The sequence below is a fragment of the Capricornis sumatraensis genome, chromosome 13 (assembly GCF_032405125.1).
Source record: "Capricornis sumatraensis isolate serow.1 chromosome 13, serow.2, whole genome shotgun sequence".
Classification (NCBI taxonomy): Eukaryota; Metazoa; Chordata; class Mammalia; order Artiodactyla; family Bovidae; genus Capricornis; species Capricornis sumatraensis.
Window position 1 is genome coordinate 51,549,804 of NC_091081.1, and position 24,652 is coordinate 51,574,455.

The 24,652-nt window shown below is 42.2% G+C and overlaps 2 protein-coding genes across 12 annotated transcripts in view; one reads left to right on the forward strand and one right to left on the reverse strand.

The window, feature by feature from the left end:
• Window positions 1-6,236, forward strand: part of SNX14 (sorting nexin 14) — a 71,636-nt gene extending 65,400 nt beyond the window's left edge. For 8 of the 9 annotated variants that reach the window (XM_068985129.1, XM_068985136.1, XM_068985128.1 and 5 more), the window contains 4 exons: window positions 150-245; window positions 2,620-2,711; window positions 5,147-5,203; window positions 6,044-6,236. In XM_068985129.1, coding sequence (XP_068841230.1) covers window positions 150-245; window positions 2,620-2,711; window positions 5,147-5,203; window positions 6,044-6,082 — 284 coding nt within the window. In that variant the 3' untranslated portion in view covers window positions 6,083-6,236. Of the gene's footprint in view, window positions 1-149; window positions 246-2,619; window positions 2,712-3,255; window positions 3,257-5,146; window positions 5,204-6,043 lie in introns of all 9 variants that reach the window. The other variant, XM_068985130.1, reaches the window with a different exon arrangement.
• Window positions 6,237-12,594: 6,358 nt separating this feature from the next.
• The window catches only part of NT5E (5'-nucleotidase ecto), a 67,312-nt gene continuing 55,254 nt past the window's right edge, over window positions 12,595-24,652 (reverse strand). For 2 of the 3 annotated variants that reach the window (XM_068984852.1, XM_068984854.1), the window contains exons 5-9: window positions 23,976-24,130; window positions 21,278-21,383; window positions 20,071-20,220; window positions 18,266-18,466; window positions 12,595-14,839 (exon numbers count right to left, since the gene is read on the reverse strand). In XM_068984852.1, coding sequence (XP_068840953.1) covers window positions 14,685-14,839; window positions 18,266-18,466; window positions 20,071-20,220; window positions 21,278-21,383; window positions 23,976-24,130 — 767 coding nt within the window. In that variant the 3' untranslated portion in view covers window positions 12,595-14,684. The remainder of the gene's footprint in view (window positions 14,840-18,265; window positions 18,467-20,070; window positions 20,221-21,277; window positions 21,384-23,975; window positions 24,131-24,652) is intronic. The other variant, XM_068984853.1, reaches the window with a different exon arrangement.

A 24,652-nucleotide genomic window follows, 5' to 3' on the forward strand; every position in this document is an offset into this window, starting at 1 on the left:
AGGGAAGCCCTAATTTTTTATTTTTAATTGGAGGATAATTGCTTTATAATGTTGTGTTGGTTTCTGCTGTATGTCAACATGAATCAGCTATATATATACGCATGTCCCCTCTCTCTTGAACCCAGCAAATATTTTTTGTCTCTTTTTAGATGCTGTATTTTGTGAAAACACTGAACCTCGCTCTCTTCAAGATAAGCAAAAACGAGCAAAGCAGACTTTTGAAGGAATGATGAACTACATTCCAGGTATAATATTCAAAAAGTAGTTTAATCTAGATTAGCACTCTTTGGTGGTCACAATGTATAGTAATTATTGAGGCAATTTTTACTGTGAGTTTTTATTTTAGAAGTAGTTATAAGAACCAGTTAAAATTAACTCATTCATTCATTAAATGGAATTTGGTTTTTATGTTAGCACTAAGAACTTTTAGATAAGGCTGTTTCTACTCACACAATAGTTGGATTCTTTCAGTAACTTAGAATCAAACTGATCATAGTGGTATGTCTGTGGGACAGCTGGAGTCCTGCTGTTCACTTCACCATGAGGAGAGCTTAGTGTGTGTGAGTTAGAGGTCAGAATTCATTAATTCATCCTGAGTTTATTGAACACCTTCCATGTGCCAGGCACTTAGCACAGTGCAGGAGATATAAAAATTGTACTTGGGTAGCTCAGTGGCAACCCACTCCAGTGTCCTTGCCTGGAGAATTCCAGGGACGGCGGAGCCTGGTGGGCTGCCGTCTGTGGGGTCACACAGAGTTGGACACGACTGAAGCGACTTAGCAGCAGCAGCAGCAGCTCAATCTGGCAGGAAGATAGACACACAGACAAGATGTACCTGTGATAATAGAGGCTTGTTTAGGTTATGCAGTATCTCAAAGGAGGAGGGTGAATCCCTCTCATAAAGGAGGTAGGCTTGAGTGAATGGTTAGTAACCTCTTACTGAGATGTGAATATAAGGAAAAAACATCAAGGAGTCAAAGCAGATGATACTTAATTTAGGACATTTTGAATGTGACAAGCCTAACTATACATTATTCAGGATGCATTGTCTCGTAATCAATTAAATATCCAGGTTTTGGAATTGGAGGAGCAATGATATAAGATGAGATCTGGGAGTCAGGTAATGCCCAGCAAGAAAATATAGAGTACAAATTGAAGATGTCTTAGAGAATTCTCATCATTGAAAAATGAGTCTCAGAATGGTCCTGCTTAATTTTGAAGACAGTTTCTGTCCCCAGTCTGAATGTAAACGTGAACTACAGCTGTTCTTGAGTGAATCTTCTGTAGGCGTATGATGAAGTCATTTCTTCCTTCTTTTGCGATGTAATATAGAGACCTTCTATACTGTAATATAGCATTCATGGTTTTGACAGTCTTAGTTTTAATATTTAGAAACATGGAAAGCCAGTTAATATAATAATTGTAATTTTGCTCAGCCATGAATTTGAGTCACATCTGCTTCAAGACTTCCATTTGGAAAGGGGTGATTTAGCTAGTGAGGAAGCATAGCATGCCTTTCTGCTCTCCTCTACTCATTTCCTCCTTAGTGATTCTTGAAGAATCTGAAAGGATCGTCTGTTTTTGTCCATGATGCTTCATGCATATTAATTGGGAAATTCTGTGTAGTATTGGTGAATTAGGGGATTCACAAAGATCCATTGTGGCCCATCTCTCTTGAAAAATATCAAGGATCTACTGAACTTCCTATAAATTGAATTTTGCCTCTCAGGGTTAGATTTACCCTGTAAAAGCAAACATAAAATGAAGATTTTCCTTGAACAACATTAAGTGTTTTATGATGATTGGAGGGGAAAGGACAAATATTTGAGCACCTTGTTTACTTAATAAGCTTATTTTCCTGCTTGGAGGAAACCATTCAGCACAGATTTTAATAAGGACTGACTGTGGTACCAGGAGTGATACATGACAGCTGTGTAGTCAAACATGAATTAGAACTTTTGGGAGCATACTTGTGTTTAAACAGTTTCCCAAAAGATTGTTCTGTAAAATAGTTATTAGTAATTTTGCAAAAAGTACAGAAATAAATTGGTCATATTCATTGAAGACAGTCTCTGTTCATCATAAACTTAAATTAATTAAATTTTAAAAAACATTAACATATTCAAACATGAAAATATGAAGAGTGAAAAGTAGAAGGGATCCTGTCCCTACTGTGCAGAAGTAGCGGTATGCTCCAACTGGTGTTAATCCTAACAGACAGTTTCTTTGTATCTCTCTCTATATATGCACAAGTGTATGTACCTAGTGTTTTATTTTATTTTACTTGAACGCGATAATAAAATATGTATTGTTTCCCAACTGTCTTTTATCCTTTAATAGTATAAGCAGATTTCTTTATGGTAACATTCCTAAGAGCTTACAGCTATGCTTTGTGTGTTGTGAATCTTTAAATTCAGGACACATGATGCTGCATTTCTCAACTTGACCACAGAGCCCTTTTTTCCAAGAGGTTCTTACTGAAGCACTGATTTAGGAAATGCTGACTTACAGATTTTACGTAATACCTGGGGGAGAGGGTAGAGATTTTGCCTTATGATCCAGTAAATGATGAGTCACTTTATAATATAAAATTGTTTCACATGTGGCTTTCTTGTTTAGATTTGATAGTCAAGTGTATCGGTGAAGAAGCCAAGTATGAAAGCATCAGACTTCTTTTTGATGGTTTACAGCAGCCAGTTCTCAACAAGCAGGTAAAATTCATTAAAGCAGACTGACTCGTGTCAGCTTAGCTTAGTGAATGACACAGTAGTGTGTCTGGTATATTAACTGTGATGTGATACTGTGCTAAGTGAAGGCAATGTAATTCAAACATGCGGATGGAGTAAAAGTGTCTCGTTAACTCTTTTTGCTCATTTTTTTTTTAATAACATGATTGAAAATAAATATTCATTATAGGAAATTTGAAATATACCAAGCAGATTCTTTACCCCTAGCACCACCAGGGAAGCAAAAATTCATGAAATAAAGTAAAAATTTATATATCAAGAATTCTGTCATTTATTCAGGTTGTATAGAATAACTGCAGTTAACATTTTACTGCTTATCAGTTCAGTTCAGTCACTCAGTTGTGTCCAACTCCTTGTGACCCCATGGACTGGAGCACACCAGGCCTCCCTGTCCACCAATTACCGGAGTCTACTAAAACTCATGTCCACTGAGTCGGTGATGCCATCCAACCATCTCATCCTCTGCTGTCCCCGTTCTCCTCCCGCCTTCAATCTTTCCCAGCATCAGGGTCTTTCCCAGTGAGTGAGTTCTTCACATCAGGTAGCCAAAGTATTGTAGTTTCAGCTTCACCATCAGTCCTTCCAATGAATATTCAGGACTGATTTCTGTTAGCATGGACTAGTTGGATCTCCTTGCAGTCCAAGGGACTCTCAAGAGTCTTCTCCAACACCACAGTTCAAAAGCATCAATTCTTCTGCGCTCAGCTTTCTTCACTGTTCAACTCTCACATGCATACATGACCACTGGAAAAACCATAGCCTTGACTAGACACACCTTTGTTGGCAAAGTAATGTCTCTTCTTTTGTGTATGCTATCTAGGTTGGTCATAACTTTTCTTCCAAGGAGTAAGCATCTTTTAATTTCATGGCTGCAGTCACTATCTGCAGTGATTTTCTAGCCCCCAAAAGTAAAGTCTGTCACTGTCTCCCCATCTATTTGCCATGAAGTGATGGGACCAGATGCCATGATCTTCGTTTTCTGACTGTTGAGCTTTAAGCTAACTTTTTCACTCTCCTCTTTCACTTTCATCAAGAGGCTCTTTAGTTCTTCTTCACTTTCTTCAATAAGGGTGGTGTCTTCTGCATATCTGAGGTTATTGATATTCCTCCCAGCAATCTTGATTCCAGCTTGTGCTTCTTCCAGCCCAGCATTTCTTATGATGTACTCTGCATAGAAGTTAAATAAGCAGGGTGACACTCTACAGCCTTGACGTACTCCTTTTCCTATTTGGAATCAGTCTGTTGTTCATGTCCAGTTCTAACTCTTGCTTCCTGATCTGCATACAGATTTCTCAAGAGGCAGGTCAGGTGGTCTGGTATTCCCATCTCTTTCAGAATTTTCCACAGTTGATTGTGATCCACACAGTCAAAGGCTTTGGCATAGTCAACAAAGCAGAAATAGATGTTTTTCTGGAACTCTCTTGCTTTTTCAATGATCCAATGGATGTTGGCAATTTGATCTCTGGTTCCTCTGCCTTTTCTAAAACCAGCTTGAACATCTGGAAGTGCACGGTTCACATACTGTTGAAGCCTGGCTTGGAGAATTTTGAGCATTACTTTGCTAGCGTGTGAGATGAGTGCCATTGTGCGGTAGTTTGAGCATTCTTTGGCATTGCCTTTCTTTGGGATTGGAATGAAAACTGACCTTTTCCAGTCCTGTGGCCACTGCTGAGTTTTCCAAATTTGCTGGCATATTGAGTGCAGCACTTTCACAGCATCATCTTTCAGGATTTGAAATAGCTCCACTGGAATTCCATCACCTCCACTAGCTTTGTTTGTACTGATACTTTCTAAGGCCCACTTGACTTCACATTCCAGAATGTCTGGCTCTAGGTTGAGTGATTATACCATCATGATTATCTGGATCATGAAGATCTTTTTTGTATAGTTCTTCTCTGTATTCTTGCCATCTCTTCTTAATATCTTCTGCTTCTGTTAGGTCCATACCATTTCTGTCCTTTATTGAACCCATCTTTGCATGAAGTGTTCCCTTGGTAGCTTTAATTTTTTTGAAGATATCTCTAATCTTTCCCATTCTGTTGTTTTCCTCTATTTCTTTGCACTGATCACCGAGGAAGGCTTTCTTATCTCTCCTTGCTATTATTTGGAACTCTGCATTCAAATGGGCATATCTTTCCTTTTCTCCTTTGCCTTTAGTCTCACATATTCTGTTGAGACCTGAACACAGTTAAAATTTTGCATCAGGCTTGTTTTCTTTAAAATTGTTGTTATATACAAAATATTTGACATATAAATTCTGAGGCATAATAATAAAGTGTAAACATGTGAAAACATATCTATCTAAAACTCATCCTAAAAATAGAACATTATGGATCTTGTTGAAACTACTTTTTTTTTTTTTTGGTCTAATTCCTTAAAATCATTTTTTTGCATTTTAGCTGACTTATGTTTTATTGGACATTGTGATACAAGAACTGTTTCCAGAGCTCAATAAGGTAACTGAAAAGCAGCAGTACTTTCTTTATGTTCTTAATGGTGTACTGACATTTTGTTAGGGACATAAAAATTAAGGAAATCCTTGTGATCGTTTTAAAAATGAACAACCTTAACAAATAGCTCTTTGTATTTTCTTCATTCAACGTACTTAAACATAGAGTGGATTTGAGGATGTACGAACTGAATAGCCCCTGCTTTGCCTTCCCCCCTTCCTGATTCCAGTCAGATGGGATCTGTAGAGCCTCACCAGAGGAAGGTGTGAGTGTACATCCTATCTCTAGGATGGGCCAAGCTCTGCAGGCTGTCATCTGCACACTGAATGCTGTGTGAGCATTTTTAAAGCAGTTGAGCTTATATGAAGCCAAGAACACAAAATGAATGGGAGTTGCAGGATGGTGATACTATTATTACCTTGAATCCTGCAGATTTTGAGTTTTGATGAAATAACTAACTATTCAGGGTTGTGATACAGCAGTGAAATGTTAGTTTTATAGAGGGAACTAGATTTGGACTATTTACCTGTTGAATACAGGTTTTCAAGTTACAGGAGTATTCAGTGTGTATTAAAACAGGGTGGCAGTTACAGACATTTTGTGTTCAATTTACATAGGAATCAGTACCAGGAAATTCCAGCTCTGTTTGAGACTTTATGAGGTCTATCACATGCTTTTTTTTCTCCTCTCTAAAACATAAATATCATCTGTGGCATATGCAGGTTTTAACACATATATATATATGTTTTAGGTTAGAATTTTAATACACTGGAACTGTTAGGCAATTCACAAATGAATTCTTGTTTGTTTTTTCTCTTCTATTAAATAGATTTATTTTAACTTTAGGTGCAAAAGGAAGTTACGTCTGTGACGTCCTGGATATAAACATTTGGATTTGGGATAGAATAACCAGTTGAAATGTTTGCTGTGCTAGTGTAGTATATATGTACTGTTTTTTCTTTTACTTTTGTATATTCCTGTATATATCATGTAATTCATTGTCTGACGTTTTGATTTTGTTGTTTTAATAAAGACTAAGAAATTTAATAATGACAAAAACTGATTGGGTCTCATGGCCTTTCATTTTACATCTCTTATCCAGATTTTCTTAGATCTGTGTCACTTGTTATTGCTGTTTTTAAAAGAGATAATTCATAATCTTCTTGGGGCAAATCAGTTAGACTGATAACTTTGAAAGTATTGTATCACTTTGAAAATAATTATTTTTAGTGCAGAGATCTGATTTGCTGTCATATTTAGAGTTAATAAATTATGGCAGATTTCTTCTACTCCCCCTTTTCATTTTTCTGTGTAGGTAACTGTGTGTCTGTAAAGAAGACATACTTTATGAGTTTTTCATAGCAAATAAGGGACTTCTTACTCTTCCTAGATGATTGACAGGTTATATGTAGACCTTTTGCGTGTGAAAACCGAGTACTTAACAGATATTTGTGATTGTGTGGTTACAACTGCATTTCACTGAACATCTGTAACTATAATCCAAAAGCTTATATAAACAGTTTAGTCAAGTGGATTTTTGGTTTATGTTGTCTCTCCAAAAGAAAGGTATAAATTAACTGTATTCTTTGGAGAAAGTTAAATAATTATTTTTAAAGGTTCAACATTTAGAGTTTTGCTTATAAGTGCTCTTCATGGTGTATTTTTCTCCCTGAATCATATTTGTCTTTCAAGATCGGGCATTTTGTGTTTTGTTATTGGCTGTGATGTACATTCAGAATATATTTATTGAGTTTCAACCATGTATCAAGTGCTGATAATGTGGGAACTCTAAATATAATTTGGAAAGTGAAACCAATTGGATGATACTGTTCAGTTATTTTTTTCCCAGTTTTGAAAAATGGTCTTTAGATATTATAAAAATTTTTTAAGGTTTTGCCAGTAGTTCTATTATCTTTTTAACTGCTGAAAAATTCTAAACTGTGTATGAGTTTCTGTGCATCAGTACTTTTAACCAAGCCTTCAACATTTTACTTACTTCTCAGGGGCAGGTGGGAAATTAATCAAGGTAACTCTTCACATTTTAATCCATAGCATTTTGGCTGGAAAAATAAAATATTTACAGCCCTTTTATGCCTTTCTTACCTACTTTCTTATAAATTGTGATATTTTGTTTATTTAGATGAGAAAAAATTCTTATGAGTGTCTCAAAAAACCTAGGCTTACTCTGATAAAATACCATAAATGGGGTGACTTAACAGAATTTTATTTCTCACAGTTCTGGAGGCTGGTAAGTCCAAGATCAAGGTGCCCCAAAGGTACATTTCATTCTGGATCCTCTTCCTTTGCTCTGTGGATGACTGCCTTTTTTCCCTGTGTACTCACATGACCACTGTGTTTGGCCGTGTGGGAAGAAAGAAAGAGATCTTTCACTCTCCTCCTTTTCTTCTTATAAGGCCCCGAATGCTCTTAGGTTAAGCCCATGACCTCATTTAACCTTAATTACCTCCTAAAGGCATCATCTCCAAATATAGTCATATTGGGGTTTAGGGTTTTAACATGTGAATTTTAGAAGGACACATTTAAATCCATAGCAGTGGGTGAGCTCTGTTTAAAGAAAATGTAATGTATAAAAATCTTTAAATACAAAGTCATTTGCATAATAAAAGAGAAAGGAACTGGATGCATTCCCCATTGGTCAGGCATTTTATATTACATTTCACCATGCGGTAACTGTGAGATGGTATTATTCCTCTCTTGCTATTTATACTGAAGCTAGAGAGAGCAGTGAAGCTGGAATTCAAACAGATCTGTCTCTAGTCTTGTACTCTTCCAGTGTTGCCCCATGAAAGGAGCCTTTACTTCCAAAAGTGATTACTCGAGATTCCTTTAATGGTCCCCTGGTGCATTTCAGATATTTTACTTTGCACTTTCCTTTCTATCCATCTTTATGTATGTCTTATACTGCATGAGTTTTACGTTTTGAAATGTGTTTAGAGAAATAACTCTGGTTGCAGGGGTAAATTAAAAAGATGAGAAGACACTGAAATTTATAAAGGACATGATGTCTGTGTTATAATCATTAAGCTATAGATATCAGAAGATTCTGAGAAATGGTTGAAACACTTAAATTATTATTTATTGGGACTTCCCTGGTGGTCCAGTGGTTAAGAATCTGCCTTCCAATGCAGGGCACTGGGGTTTGATCCATGCTGGGGGAACTAAATTCCTACATGCCCCCGGGAAAACTAAATACAGCCACAATGCCCTGCACCACAGCTAATGAGCCAGTGGGCCACAATTAGTCAAGTACTGCAACAAGGATCCCACATGCTGTGACTGAGACCCAACACAGCCAGATAGATACATGTTTTTAAAATTTTTTATTGACTTACTAAAAACAGAGTTTACAATAAAAATATTAACAGAAGTCTAAATTTGCCATTGTTCTTTGTAATGATATATACGTAAGTTGTAACTTCAGATATAGTCAACATTAGAATAAAAATTACCCACTGAATGAATGAGCAAACAAATAGATCTTGCTAGTCCACTCCACTTCCATTTCAAAGACTGTTCTCTTTTATGTATATGTTAGTGTCTTCAATGTTGCTAGGTACATGAGGAGAAATCCTTAACCTGAGGCCTAAGGACCCTGGAAGATTTTTAAGTCCACTGCAAATGGTTTTTTATTTCACTTTTTTTAAAATTAATTTGATGTTGATGATTTTTTTCTATCAAATTACACTAAAGTATTATTCCAGGTATTGGATGTGGCTGTATTCCAATAAAACCTTATTTATGTGTATGTGAAGCAGTGGCAAGCAAGATTTGGCCTTTAGGTCCCTGATGTAGAGAAACAGAAGTGGAGAGGGAAAAGGGATCCTATTAGAAAAATTGTAATCACCTTCAAATTAAGGAGCAGGGGCTGCATGTGTGCTTACTTAGTCACTTCAGTCACATCCAGCTCTTTGCCACCCCATGCCGCCAGGCTCCTCCGTCTATGGGATCGAACCTGTGTCTCTTAAGTCTGCTGCATTGGCAGGTGGGTTCTTGACTGCTAGTGCTACCTAGGAAATCCAGGGAGCAGGGAAGGAGGCTAGAAAATTTATTTTTTATAAAAAGGCAGCTATCCTTTTCAGGGAAGACTTAATTGGCCTTTTGGTTGCAGAGGGGTTGCAGTAAAAAAGAGGCAAACTGCTCTGCATGATGAAAAGGGTGGTTAGATAGAGAAATTATTTTCTGGAGGAACTGATACTGGAGAAAAAGGACTGTGTGGCTTTTGGACTGAGTCTAGAGGGTGAGAGGGAGGTAGCAGAGAAGGGATTATTCATGGTTTATTCAATTTATTATGCATGTGTGTATTGAGCAATTACTATGTGCCAGGCAGTTTGAGATGCCAAGGATATATTTGTGCATTTACACCTCATGCAAAGAGTTGACTCATTGGAAAAGACTCTGATGCTGGGAGAGATTGGGGGCAGGAGGAGAAGGGGACGACCCAGGATGAGATGGCTGGATGGCATCACGGACTCGATGAACGTGAGTCTGAGTGAACTCTGGGAGATGGTGATGGACAGCAACTCCTGGTGTGCTGCGATTCATGGGGTTGCAAAGAGTCGGACACGACTGAGCAACTGAACTGAAGCTTACATGTAGCCCAGGAAACAGAGACAGTATAAACAGTGTAAATAAGAAAGTAGTATATAGTATGTTAGAAAGTAACAAGTGCTCAGAAAAAAAATTTAACTGAAAAAGAGAATTGGGTTGCAGTTTAATGTGATCATTGACATTGAAGAAAAAGACCTGAAGGTGAGAGATTAAGCCGTGCAGATATTTGGGAGCCCATATTCCAGGTAGAGAAATAGCAAGTGGAAGGTGTAAGTGGAAGTCCTTTTGAAAGAAATCTGCCCCAATCACGGTGCATGAAGGTAGATAATGTCAAAGAAATCATGGGAAACAAGATCTCAATGGTCCTTGGAAGCCATTATGATAACTCACTTCTATTTGGTCCGTGATGGAAAGATTTTGAGCACATGAGCAACGTCATCTTTCTAATACTGTGATAGAATCTCTCTGGTTACTGTGTTGAGAGTGTTGAGAAGAGACTAAAGTGGAGTAAAATTTAGAGACAGAGGATTTCCCTAATGGTTAAGAATCTGCCTGCCATTGCAGGGGAGACAGGTTCACTCCTGGTCTGGGAAGGTTCCGCATGCCTCTGGGTGGCTAAGCCTGTGTGCCACAAGCACTGAGCCCATGCTTTAGGGCCTGTGCTCCTCACAAGAGAGGCCATCGCGGTAAGTCCACACACCGCAACGAAGAGTAGCCCCACTCCCTGCAGATAGAGAAAGCCCTCGCGTAGCAACAAGAACCTGTGTGGCCAATAAATGAATAAGTAAACATTTAAAACAGAGACAAATGGCTCATTTAGGAGGCTGGTGAAGTAATTCAGGTGACATGACAGTGATTTGAATCAGGGCAGTACTTGTGGAGTTTTTGAGAAGCTGAAGTCTCTTTTTAGTTCTTTTTTAGTCAGGAAACAGAATTTACTGATGGACAGGTTGTGAGTTTGAGAGAAAAACAGCAGCCAAGGATATTCCAAGATTCAGTTTGAGCAATAAAGAATGATGAAGGGTCCATTAAATGAGCTGAAGGGAATTGTGCCTGGCACCAGTTTTCAGGAGGGATCAAGAATCCACTTTTGGGCATGTAAAGTTTGGGTTGCCTATTAATCATCTCAACTAGAGATGCCAAGTAGGCCATTGTATTTGTGAATCTGGAGTCCATGGGACAGATGTAGGCAGGGGTATAAATTTGAGAGTCACCAGCCTTACAATGTAAAACTGAATGAGAGCACAGAGAGATTAAGTGTAAAGAGAAGACAGAAGCAGTCCAAGGACTGTCCCCCTGGGGCTGTCCAGTGCTTGACACTAAGAGAGCTGGAAAGGAACCCGAAAGGACTCCAAGTGATGAGTTTGGTTGATTGTTTAAATTTTTATTTATTTACTGATGGCTGTGCTGGCTCAGTAGTTGTGGCTCCCAGGTTCTAAGCAACGGACTTGGTTGCTCCGCAGTATTCAGGATCATCCCAGAGCAGGGGTCAAACCTATATCTCTTGCATTGGCAGGTGGATTCCTTACCACTGAGCCACCAGTGAAGCCCTGGTTGATGCTTTTTAGGAGCACTGCTGTCTCACCTTGAGTTGTAAGTTTCCTTTTGCATTGTAACTCCCATTTATGCCTAATCACTTAAGTTTTATTTTAACACTTAAGCATTATGCTAGCTGCTCTTGGTGAAGATAGTACTATATCCATATTTTAGGATAATGCAAGGTGGAGAAAAACTGGTGCAGCATGGAGAGGTGGTGATGAGGTTACCTGAAGAAATTGTGGAGCAGCCTAGAAGGGCTTCCCTGGTAGCTCAGCTGGTAAAGAATCCGCCTGCAGCGCCGGAGACCCCAGTTTGATTCCTGGGTCGGGAAGATCCTCTAGAGAATCGATAAGCTACCCACTCTGGCATTCTTGGGCTTCCCTGGTGGCTCAGACGGTAAAGAATCTACCTGCAATGCGGGAGACCTGGATTCGATCCCTGGTTTGGGAAGATCTCCTGGAGAAGGGAACGGCTACTGCTACCCACTCCAGTATTCTGGTATGGAGAATTTCATAGACAGAGAAGCCTGGCGGGCTACAGTCCATGGGGTCACGAAGAGTTGGACACGACTGAGTGATTTCACTCACACTAGAGCAAATGCAGCAACCTAGATATGTAAGCAAGTCCTGGCAACTCTCACAAATAGGAAGGGACCTGCCAAATTATTTTTTTTAATTAATTAATTATTTTTGGCTATGCTGGGTCTTTGTTGCTGTGTGCAGGCTTTTTCTAGTTGCGGCAAGCTGGGGCCACTCTCTAGTTGTACACAGGCTTCCCATTGCGGTGGCCTCTCTTGTTGTGGAGCATGGACTCCAGAGTGCATGGGCTTCAGTAATTTCAGTACTCAGGCTCAGTAGTTGTGGTGCACAGGCTTAGTTGCTCTGTGGCATGTGGACTCTTCCTGGACCCAGGGATCAAATCCATATCCCCTGAATTGGCAGGTGAGCTCTTAACCACCGAGCCACCAGGGAAGCCCTCTGAGGGAACTTACTCTGTTGTAAACTGCTCAGCTCAGCTCTGCCACCAAATGGATCTAATGTGTCTGCCGAAGGTGTAATAGCTGGTCTGCTGTATCATCTGTATTAAATGAGGAAGATTCTTAGACGCACGGCCAGTTCAGGTAAATTAATTAAAATCCCCAACACTATATAACTTGAACATCTTTTATTTTTTGGAAACCATTATTGTCATCAAAACAGATTCTGTACATAAAATTTATTTATTTATTTATTTATTTATTTATTTATTTTTGGCCATGCCATGTGGCATGTAGGGTCTTTAGTTCCCTGACCAGGGAGAAGCCCACCGCAGTGAAAGCATGGAGGCTTGACCACTGGACCACCAGGGAAGTCGCATTAGTTAAGTACCCTTTATCTACTGTTCTTTCCTACCTGAAAATTGAATGTATTTTTCTTATTTTTAGGGGGGTAAGATGGGATAAAGAGAGGGCTGTCAGATGGCAGGGGGCTTATAATCATAGCCAGTGATACCAGTGATGAACTGTTAAAAGAGTTTTCCTTCAGTCATATTGTCTTGGGTTGTAAGTATTTGCTTGAGAGAAGAAATAACTACCAAAGACAGAGTGTATCTTCAATTTTATTGTTTGGAACCTATAATTGAAAAGTATTTTTAGGTCATTTCTTAAACCACTGAACAATACAGGCACACGGATTTAGAAAACTTACAAAAATGTTCTTTAAAAATTTGTGCTTCAATAGGGTTTACCCTGTTTTCCTGGCCAAGCATAAAAAATGTAGCCCAAATGCAGTCGTATTGACATTCTTCTCTTACAATCTTATTGGCATTCATTTATGGTCAATCTCCATATGCATAGAACCGAGGGCATTACTTTATTGCATCAATCTTTATAAAGAGGTTATGAAATTTAAAAGTACATTTGTATCAAGAGTACCTAATATTTGTAAACATTAAAAAACAAGCATTCTCACTCTTCAGTCCTTTAGCTGTTGTCTGCTCACTCTTTTTTAAGGTGAGGCCTCCCATTTCTCGTTGAATCATGTATACAGTGAGGAGCAGGCTCACTTGGTCCCCACTACCCCTTTAAGCAAGTATTTGTGCATAAATCATGTATGGCATTAGTCTGGGTATTTCCTGAGCACTCACTCAGAGGGTGCTCCCACTCTCAGGCAGGAGTCCTTGTGTCTGTGCTTGAGAATGACTGAGAGTGACTGTTCAAATATGGAGGCAGAGCTGATTTTAAACTTAGGTGGACCACTTGAAAAAATCAACCTTGTCTCTCCTCTGCATTTTCCAAAAGTGAGAAAGGGGTGAAGTATATATGTGTGTGCCTAGAATATCTTGCTAGGAGACACAGGTGCAGGTTTAGAATTACACCTTCTCTAAGAAGGTTCTCTTCTTGTGACACCTTCCCATTAGGAAGGAAGAGGAAAGAAATGGAGAACTGATAGAATGTCATGAAATTATTAGTAGCTACTGCCATGTGTTAGGCACTCTGCTGCTACTCCCTAGCAAATATCTATGTAGCAAGAGTAAATGGGCTTTATCTGTTTCTCTTCTCTAATGGAAGTTGTTTCTGGGCGTCCCAGTCTTTCCTTCCCCTTCTTCCCTACCCCCAGATGGCCTTTTGCAGCTCCCGGCCTTTCCCATTATCTGCTGCCCTTTGTGTCCCAACTCCTCAAAGGTACATGGTGGTGAGGAAGAGAACACCACTGTGTGTTTAGTCCATTAAACTCCCTATCACATATACTAGCGAGGAAAAAAAGAGAGACCAGAAATAAAGCAGACTTGTCCTCCATCAGTGTGGGGCTCCAGTAAACATCACCCTGAACAGTAACTGGTTTTAACTGAAGAGTGTGGGACTGAGGTCAGAGGGCCTAGGTGCAGGTCTGGGATCTGTCACTTTTACCTATATGGCCTTAAGTCAGCTCTGAGCTTTAGTTTCTTCATCTTTCATACAAGAAGAAAACAATGCCTGTCTTTCCACGCACAAAAGTTATGGGCATCAAATAAGAAAATATGCTTAGAATTCCCTTGTAAATGATAAAGTTATGTAAACATAAGTTGTTTGGTGGATTAGAATGGATATAAAGGAGAAAAAATGATGTGTATGGTTTAAAGGTGTTAAAGTTTTATTAAAATTTGCATATGTAAACTAAAGATGGCTGGCCTTCTCGTCAGAGGTCCCATTTTCATTTCTTTTCCTGTGTGTTCACTAAGTTGCTGACCCTGAGTGATGATGTCAGTGTCTTTACTTACAACCCTCTAAGCTCAGCTTCTAGGAGACTGCATAGACGGTCTGCGCCATTGTAAAACCAGTTCCTAAAAGACTGACTTGAATCTCACGTGAGAAAAAAAATACAGTTCCATTAATGGCAAGGAGAATTTTTGGCTATTGGTGTTAAATAATGATCACTGCCAAAACTGAAAGAAATATTAAAGAAAAACTTTCACAGCAATGACTTCCTGCAGAAAACTGGATCCGACCTTCAACTGCTGGATAAAGCACTTTCATTTTTGAGATGTATCCGGAAACCACATTGATATCTTGGTCACCTAGAAAAATACATACATTATTTTAACTACAGAAAATGATTCATTAATAATAATAAGGGGAAAGCCAATGTATTTCTTTAAAGTCCTTTGTGATTATAAGAAGGAAGATACTCCTTTCATAAGTGAGGCTAAAGTATCACGAAAGACAAGGACAGTGGTGATCATAAGTGCAAAGAATCTGATTGTTTTTCATGTTTCAGATGAGAAATGTGCCCATTGTCTTACTACTGAATAATTCAGGGGAATAGAGTCCTCTCAACTCTGAGATGACTTGGTAAGAAGGGACTTCCTACCTAGGGACTTCCCTGACAGTCTGGTGGTTAAGAATCTGCCTTCCACTGCAGGGGACAAAGGTTTGATCCCTGGCTGGGGAACTAATATCCTAATGCCTGAAAGCAACTAGTAGCCCACACAGCACAAACACTGAGCCTGCAGGCTCTGGAGCCTGTGTGCTACAAGTAGAGAGTCTGCCTGCCACAACTGAAACCTGAAGCAGCCAAATAAACATATGAATGTTTGAAAAGGAAAAGGCTGTTGTCATTATTGCCTCTGAACCACTCCAGAGTGGGGGCACTAAGGAACTGGGTTAAGATAATTAGTTGAGAAATGAATGTGGCTTTTTTGTTTTTTGGGGTTTTGTTGTTGTTGTTGTTCTGCCTACTCAAGAATCATTTTCACATCGTTGATGGTGAAATAATGGAGGCTTCATTTCCAAAAGAGAAGACAACTGACAAATACTAATCACCTGTAACTACAACAAACCCACAGTGACCTGACAGACTTTTATTTTGAAAGTACCACTTCAAATCATATATCTGATAAGCGGTTAATACCCAAAATATGTAAAGAATGCACACAACTCAATAGCCTACCCCCAAAAAAATCTGATTAAAAGATGGGCAGAGAATCTGACACGTTTTTCCAAAGAAATGCAGATGACCAAAACCACATGAAAAGATGCTCAATATCATGAGTTATCAGAGAAATGCAAATCAAAACCACAAAGAGTTACCACCTCACACCTGTTAGAACAACTATGACCAAAACGACAAAAAATGTCAGTGAGGATGTGGAGAAAAGGAGCTCTTGTGCATTGTGTGCAAAAATGTAAATTGGTGCAGCTGCTATGAAATATAGTAGGAGGCTCCTCAAGAAATTGAAAATAGAACTCCCAAATGATTGTACAGTTCTACTCCTGAGTATATACCTAAGAAAATGAAAATACTAATTTGAAAAGATACGTGCACTTCTGCGCTCATTACAGCGTTATGTACAATAGCCAAGATAAGGAAGTGTGTTAGTCACTCAGTTGTGTCCAATTCTTTGCGACCCCATGGACTGTAGCCTGCCAGGGCCTTCTGTCCATGGAATTCCCCAGGCAAGAATACTGGAATGGGTTGCCATTTCCTCCTCCAGGGGATCTTCCCGACCCTGGGATGGGACCCAAATCTCTGGCATTGCAGGCAGATTCTTTACCATCTAAGCCACCAGGAAAGCATAAGGAAACAAATGTCCATTAACGGATGGATGAATAAAGATGTGTGTATATATATACAATGGAATACTCTTCAGCTATTTTAAAAAAATGACCTTTTGCTATTTGCAACTACATGGATGGCCCTTGAAGACATTATGCTAAGTGAAATAATTCAGACAAGACAAATGCCATAAATTCAACAACAACAGCAAAGCAAGCAAGCTCAGTTACAGAGAACAGACTGATGGTTCCTAGAGGTGGAGGGAGTTGGGATTGGGTGAGGATGCAAATGGGTGAAGGGAGTCAAAAGTTAATACAAACTTCCAGTTATAAATAAGTCCTGAGGCTGTAATGTATAGCATAGTGAATATAGTTATTAATACTATTGCATATTTGAACATTGATACAAGAATAGATCTTAGAAGTCCTCATTACAAGAAAATTTGTAATTATGTAAGGTGACATTAATTGGACTTAACGTGGTGATCATTTTCCAATATATACAAATATGGAATCATGTTTTATACCTGAAACTAATGTTATATTTCAATTATACCTCAATAAAACAATGTATTACTCTAGTACTTAAAAAGAACCCTTCTCTGCAGTGGTTCTCACCCCTGGGTATACATCAGAATCACTGCAAAGCCTTTTGCTCCAACCAAGTAAATCAGACTCTCTTGAAAGTCAGGACCAAGCTGGTATTTAATTTAAAATACTCCCCAAGTGATTCTAATGTATGATGAGGGCTGAGAACACTTGCAGCCAAAGCTTTCTCAGCCTTCCATGCGAGATCTTTCTCTCCAGCACTCACTAGGCTGGGCTTGAGTGATACACAGCCATTAACTTTGTTTCATGCAGGACTCAAGAGGACACCTTCTAAGCCTGCCTTTCCACTTCCTATCACGGAATGGTTGGAAGTAGCTGGCGCCTTTCCTCCCAGGAAGGGCTGCCTCCTTGACCCTGGCTCTGCCCTCCACCCTCCTTGGGATATGCAGCTACGGTGGCAGGACCCTCATGATAAGGCCATAGAGACAGACGCAGAGAAGCTGTGCGTGTGTCTTGTGAACACAGTAGGTTTTGCCCTGGAGAACAGGAAGGGGTCATGTACTGGCAGTGTACTCCATGCACAGGAAGTGGTTCTCAACTGAATTTTTGAAAATGAGGCTGGGGTATAATGACCCTCACCTGGGGTCAACTTGGTGGTTCCTATGATGTCCTCCACCAACACATTGTGCTGAATGGGGCAGGGGGCATATCCCATTTGTGCCTACCTGACCTTCTCACACCAAAAGCTTCTTCAAGAAAGTTGAGGTGATTTGGGGGCTTCCCTGGTGGTGCAGTGGGTAAGAATCTGCCTGCCAGTGCAGGAGACAGGGGTTCAATCCCTGATCTGGGAAGACTGCACGTAGAGTGGAGCATCTAAGCCCTTGTGCCACAACTACTGAGCCTGTTTCAGAGCCTGTGCTCTGCAACAAGAAAAGCCACCGCAGTGAGGAGCGTGAGCACTGCAACCAAGAGTAGCCCCTTGCTAGCTGCAACTAAATGAAAAAAAGCCCGAGCAAACTAACCAAGACCCAGCACACCTCAAAATAAATTTTTTAAAAGTTGAGATGATTTAATATGGTTTCCCGCATCCAACCTAAAAATGCCACATGTTTATATTTCACAATTTAAATAGCTGCTTAGCTGCACTTTAAAAAGTTTTAAAACACTTTTTGATGTAAAAATACATTTTCCCGGGGTGTGGATGGATGGGTTGAGTGCTGGGGAGAGGTGAGACTACTTCGCTAGGCTGTTTCCTAACAAAGTGGGAGCGAGCTGGCGTAGGGGCAGATCTGGTTTCTGGCTTTGCCCTCCTGGTGTCATCGTGGGCTGCTCCGCTCTTGGGATCTGTTCTGTTCTCGGGTACCTTTGGGTTAGGGAGGGGAAGAGACGCTTGTGCTTACCAGAGTCATGTTTTATCATTTCATCTTTTATCATCCGGAACCCGTCTCCACCACTGACAAGGAAGCTTGGGAGGATCACCTTGTACACCTTATCCATTCTGAGAGGCTCATAACTGGGCACACGACACTGGGTGCAAAGAACCTCTAGTTTGACGACCCTGTCCCCAGGGTTTCGGGAAATATCGTACACCACGTGAATTCCTAGAAAAGAAATGAGGCTGTAGGTTTTCACTAGATCCAAAGGAAAATTTTTGTTTTCTGAGAAAGATTTTGGCCCAAATCTGGAGTTAGGGGGCTGCGGCTTAGTTTTCATTTAGTTTGAGCGAAACTTCAGCAAGAGAGCTGAAGTGACGTTGGAGCTACTGTATCTGGTTAAGTTTATGCTTGAGTCTTTCTAGGAGGCCTGAGAACCCCTGGAAGGGAAACTGGCTCTAGCCCAAGGTGGGCAATCTGGGACTCTGCAGGGAGAAACCACACCTTTTTTAAATTCACTTCATGAATTAATCGGTCCAGCAACTTGGTTCAGTAGCTTTGGAAAATGAGGAACAGATGAGTGATACAGGATATTTACCATTTTGCTGACCAACAAATAGTTAATAATTTGGCCTGGGTGACTTCTGCGAAACATACAGCTACCCAACACAGTGCCTCTCTCTGTTCCCTCTGCTCTCTCCTGGAAAACACAGAATATCTGGGCAACCCTATGGGCAGCGGGTGGGACTCCACCAACCTCTGCAGCCCCTCAGTCCCAGCAGTGAGGTGCTCTGGGACTTCCCAGAAGGGGGAAGACTTGAAAAGCAATCAGACCCCTCAAGTGGGGTCTACCATCTATAGTACGAACAGTGAGGTCAGACTATGGTGTCAGAGTCAATTAAGATTATTCATATTAACTTTAACTCATTGGGCTGTGGAATCAGTGATTGACAAAAGCACTTCAGAAGTCCTTAACAATTTGGGAAGCATTTATTTTCCTTCCACTTCCATGGCAATCCATAAGATAAGCAGGCACATTTTCTTACTGTTCTCTGAGGGGCTGAATGAAGACTTGCCCCAGGTCCCAGTGGAACTAGAACCAGGTTCCAATGTCTTGTCCTGGCTGCCCCTGGCAGAAATCATCTTTGTTAATAGTGATCGGACATTGGATTCCCTTGAACCTCTGCATGCTTCAAGGCAATTACCAGGCAACAGAACAGAAAAAGGTTTGTTTTGTTTTTGTTTTTACAAAGAATATTGAATGTTTAAACAACTAAGGTAGAAGGCAATGGCACCCCACTCCAGTACTCTTGCCTGGAAAATCCCATGGATGGAGGAGCCTGGTAGGCTATGGTCCATGGGGTCGCTGAGAGTTGGACACAACTGAGCGACTTCACTTTCACTTTTCACTTTCACGAACTGGAGAAGGAAATGGCAACCCACTCCAGTGTTCTCACCTGGAGAATCCCAGGCACGGGGGAGCCTGGTGGGCTGCCGTCTGTGGGGTCGCACAGAGTCGGACATGACTGAAGCAACTTAGCAGCGGCAGCAGCAGACCTCAAGGCAGCTGACCTGCTTAGACCCAGAGGGCCAGCTCCTCAGAGAAGATCATCTGATGTCCAAATCAGACTTGGCAAATATTGCTCATTTTCAGGGCCTTGGGGCTTTGACCCCAACCTATTCTCAGTGGTCTGGGAGTCCACAGCCACTGAAAGACTGTGCATTGGTGTTGGGTGTGTGAAGCCCAAGCAAACCTGGCCAGGAGGTCCTGGTGAGGCGGGGAGCTAAGCCAACCAGCAGGAAGCCTCCCCTCACCTTGGAAGGTGACTTACCTCCCACCTGCAGAAACTCGCCCGTGGCCTGGCCGTAGCGGTACACGCTGTGCTCGAAGGCCTTCTTCAGGGTGGAGCCTTTTAACTGGATCAGGTCAAAGGTGCCTCCGAAGGGCAACACAGCAGCCAGGTTCTCCCAGGTAATCGTGCCTGAGGATAGTCACGGATGAGGCCAGAGGGAAAATGGCTTGCGAACAAGCCCATTGTCCACAGAGGAGGTAAAGGAGACGGGGCCATGAGGAGGCTATGAGGACAGCACAGTCTGAGTGTTCCTGATGCTCGGGAAGACAGGGATCAGGAGGCCCCTGGCTGTGCCCTCCTCCACTGAGACTATTTTGACAGTATATCAGGGAAGATGATTAGGGCTTCCTAATCAGGTGGGTCAGTGGTAAAAAACCCGCCTGCCAATGCAGGAGACATGAGAGGCCCGGGTTCGATCACTGGGTCGGGAAGATCCCCTGAATGAGGCCATGACAACCCACTCCAGTATTCTTGCCTGGAGAATCCCATGGACAGAGGAGCCTGGCAGGCTACAAGTCCATAGGGTTGCACAGAGTTGGACTCGACTGAAGCGACTTAGCATGCACGTATGCAGGGAAGATGACGGGAGTGTCTTGAATATCTGTCTGGTTGGCTGGTTTTACCATGTGCTATAATCCAGGATATCTGTAAATGCACTAAAGGAAGTTGTCCAGCTGTTTTGTCCAGGGCTTGAGATTGGCAGTTTTGTCCTCCTCTTTCCAGATATCCAGGTGGAAACTGTCACTATTTTGCATAAATCAGTCAATGATTCATGTGAGTCAGAAGTTTGATTTTTTTTTTTTTTTAATTTTTGGCTGCACTGTGCAGCATGTGGGACTGTAGTTCCCCGACCAGGGCTCGAACCCGTGCCCCCTGCATTGGAGTTGCAGAATCTTAACCACTGGACCACCAGGCAAGTCCCAAGTCAGAAGTTTAGGTAAAGCTGGGTTCCACTAAGGCTAACTGCTCCCTCTGTGTGCACATGCATCCAAGAATGCAAGTGCTCGTCGAGAATACAAGTGTGCGTGTGCCCTGTAGGTGGGGCACTGACTTGAGTGGCACTAACCCAAGCTGAGGGGCCTGGCACTGTGGGTTGTGGCTGGCAGCACAGAGGAGCTAAGGCTGCCCGTGGCCAGGTTTGGGGAGCTGGTCAGACAGAGAGCTGAGGCCGGGTCCAGGAGCATACCATTGTTCCGCTCGTCAATGGGCGACCGGATGCCACCTCCATTTAAAATGCACATGGACACGTGGTTCCAGGACATCTCATCCGGGTGTCTCAGGTTGTTGTTAATCTGCAACAGCAGCAGGAGTTTACACTTGTTACTCTGAGCCTTCTTTCTGAGGGTTCGTTCCCAGAAATGAAGCTGCTTTTCTTCTGCCCCTGTGTGCCCGGAGCTCTCTCAAGTGTAACTTGTCAAAACTAGCTGTATGATCTGAGAAGCAACAATAAGATATTGTGACCAGTCCCAGGGAAGACTCTGAGCAGCCAGCAGCTCTGAGACCCTCTCCTAAGACCCTGCATCCCCAGAGCAGGGGCCCTGAGCAAAGCCCACCCCCCAACCCCCAGCAAAGGCCGGCGGCCCCTGTGCAGAGTGGCTCACGGGGCTGCTCCCACAGGACAGGCCCCACACTTGCTCCTGAGGGCAGAGCCCAGAACCCTTTCAGCTCTAGACCTTGGGCCACCAAGAATCCTGGCATCCTGGTCTAGGTCCCCAGCCAGTTCCCAAGCTGGCAATTTTGGAGACACAGAGAGAGACAGCCCCTGAGATGGAGTTCCAGTCTTTTCTTTTACTTAATATGCATTTAGTGACAAGAAATAAAATGAATACATTCTCATTTGAAAAAATAGGATGGTGGAGGAGGTGAGGGAGACATGGGGTCGCGGCCAAGAGGACAGCACCACGGCAGTGTTCCTGACATGGGAGGAGGGACTCCTTCATGTGTGGGGAGCATGGCTAGAGCCTGGGGTGTTTCCTTGCACTCCTGCCTCCACACAGTCACACTCTGGCTTCTCTACAGCTGCTTGTCTCACATGGATTGCATGGTGCTTAGGAGCCAGCGCTGGTCCTGCCTTGGGAAGTATGAGTGTTGTCATTTACTTGGCAGGCTTTTCTTAAAAATTATTTTTAATTGAAGGATAATTGCTTTACAATATTGTATTGGTTTCTGCCATACAATAACATAGATCAGTACTTGGCAGACTTCTATTGAGTGTGGCTTCATCCTAGATACCAGGCATGGAGCCAAGGCCCCCTGGGTTCCCCTGGGCATGGTGAGTTTGACCCTGAGACCTCAGTTCGGCATGGCCCCTGGGGGGCTGCCTGCAGACAGGTGGACAGAGGGGTGCTTTGGGTGTGAGATCTCACTCACCATGGGACTTACTATCCTAAGGATAACTACATGTCATCGTTCTCTGCTTGTGAAGGCTGTTCCCACAAGGCCAAGTTCTCAGGGCCAAGAGGAGACAGATCAGGGAAACACAGCCTGGCCTTGTTAGGCCCAAGCAAAAGTGTTTTATCTGCTATGTCCACATCTTCAGAGAAGCAGAGTGTGTGGAGTCAGGTCATCTTACAAAAGGAAAGCCATAACCAAAATTCGGACACTTAAGATGAGCACCTCGAAGTAAAGGTTTCATTCTTGTCCAGCAAGAAAGAGGTTAAATAGTCTTGTTTAGGCTTCAGAGACAAAGCAGAGCAGGCCTCTGACCTTGCTTCTAACCTGCCTGTACATAGCCCTGACTGCTGCTGTGAGTGTCAGCCATGCCTGCTGTGAGGATTGGCTGAGAGCCACCATAGATAGATAGTGGGAGGATCTTTGCTGAGCCATCTGGCCAACCAGGACCAATCGACTGGGACTTAACAACATTCCAAGATTTGCAGAACAAAGCAAACAGCATTGTAAAAAAAGGTGGTTGCTGTTCAGACGCTCAGTTGTGTCTGACTCTTTGCAACCCCCCTGGCTTCCCCATCCTTTGCTATCTCTTGGAGTTTGCTCAAACTCATGTCCATTGAGTCGATGATGTCATCCAACCATCTCATCGTCTGTAGCTCCCTTCTCCTCCTGCCTTCAATCTTTCCCAGCACTGGGGTCTTTTCCAAGACCTACGTAATTTACATGAAAAAGATTAACATAATACCAGAGCTGCAGTTTTGCTCGCAGACTGATGATGATGGTTTGCGGCCTGGGGATTGTGAGCAGGAACCCCAGACTGCAGCCCTTGAAGTCTCATCCGCAGAGCAGACATGCTGCCTTGGGCCTTTTCCCAGTTGGAACTCCGGATGTGCTATGTCACGGGGCTTCCCAGCACTGTTTGTCTGTTAGTCAACCCCCAGTTTGGTGATGCATCCTCTGCTGTTCCTATTTCTCTTTCTTTTAGTATTAGTATATTGAAAGTAAGCTAGATACTTCTCTAATAAATGTTTCTATTATTTATTTGTATATAACAAGTGGCTTATTTTGTTAACAAACCTCTTGAACCTGAGATAAAAGTGAAAACTTTCTACAAAACAGGGATGGTCCACTGGTATGGTTCAGGCACCTTCCCAGGGTACTCAGTGCGAATCCACACCAAGCTTTTGTCTGGGCATTAATTGTTAAAAAACATTTTCACTGGAGTATAGTTGCTTATAATGTTTTGTTCGTCTCTGCTGTATATACACATATCCTCCCCTTTTCGGATTTCCTTCCCATGTAGGTCACCACAGGGCACTGAGTCGAGCTCCCTGTGCTAAGCAGCACGTCCTCTTTGGTTACCTATTTGGGCATTAAGCTTTAAACGTCTTCGCTTCTGTGTCAGGTGGTCCGTCCTGACATCCTCCCTCCCTCCTTCCGTCTCTCCTCCACCCTCCCTAGGCGTGGGCTCTGTTCTCCCGGGAACCACTCACCATAGCATCGCAAATCAGGTTGCCCATGTTGCATTCTCGAAAGCGGCACGACTGAGCGGTGCCATCCAGATAGACAATTGTTTTCCCCAATTCCTGGGTCGAATAGTTATCTAATTTTACCCGCCATTTGTTAATGTCTGCTTTTATGTTTGGATCTAGAAGAAAACAAACAAATCAGCCTGCAGTCAGAGCAGATCTCACACTGGCTTAAATGTGAGAGAAAGACTGAAACATCATTCAGCTAACCTGGCGTGAGTCTACAGTTCTTCACCATATGTGTGTACATTTTGGTTTTTGACCAGGAAATTTCCTTAGGCACATCTGTTCTGTTTCCTGGAAATAAGGCCCGGCTTGGATCTTAAAATGCCAAGTGAACCAAGATCAACTCATCACATCTGACTACCTGCTGGCCCACCAGGGATAGCATCCATGGTGCAGATGGGGGCAATGATTATGCTTATACTTGGGCAGGTAAAGGGATGAGAGGTCCTGCTATGGGGTCCTGGCCCCTCCCTCTGGCTGTCAGAAGCTCTGACTCTCCAGGGCCCCTGATCAGCAGTCTTTCCCTGTCTGAACCCAGCTCTCCCCCAGCTCTCCTCTGGGACATGAGCTGAGAGTGGTTCTCCTGTGCCAGGGTAGAGCTGAAAAAAGCACAATAAGCAGTGTCGCAGTGTCTG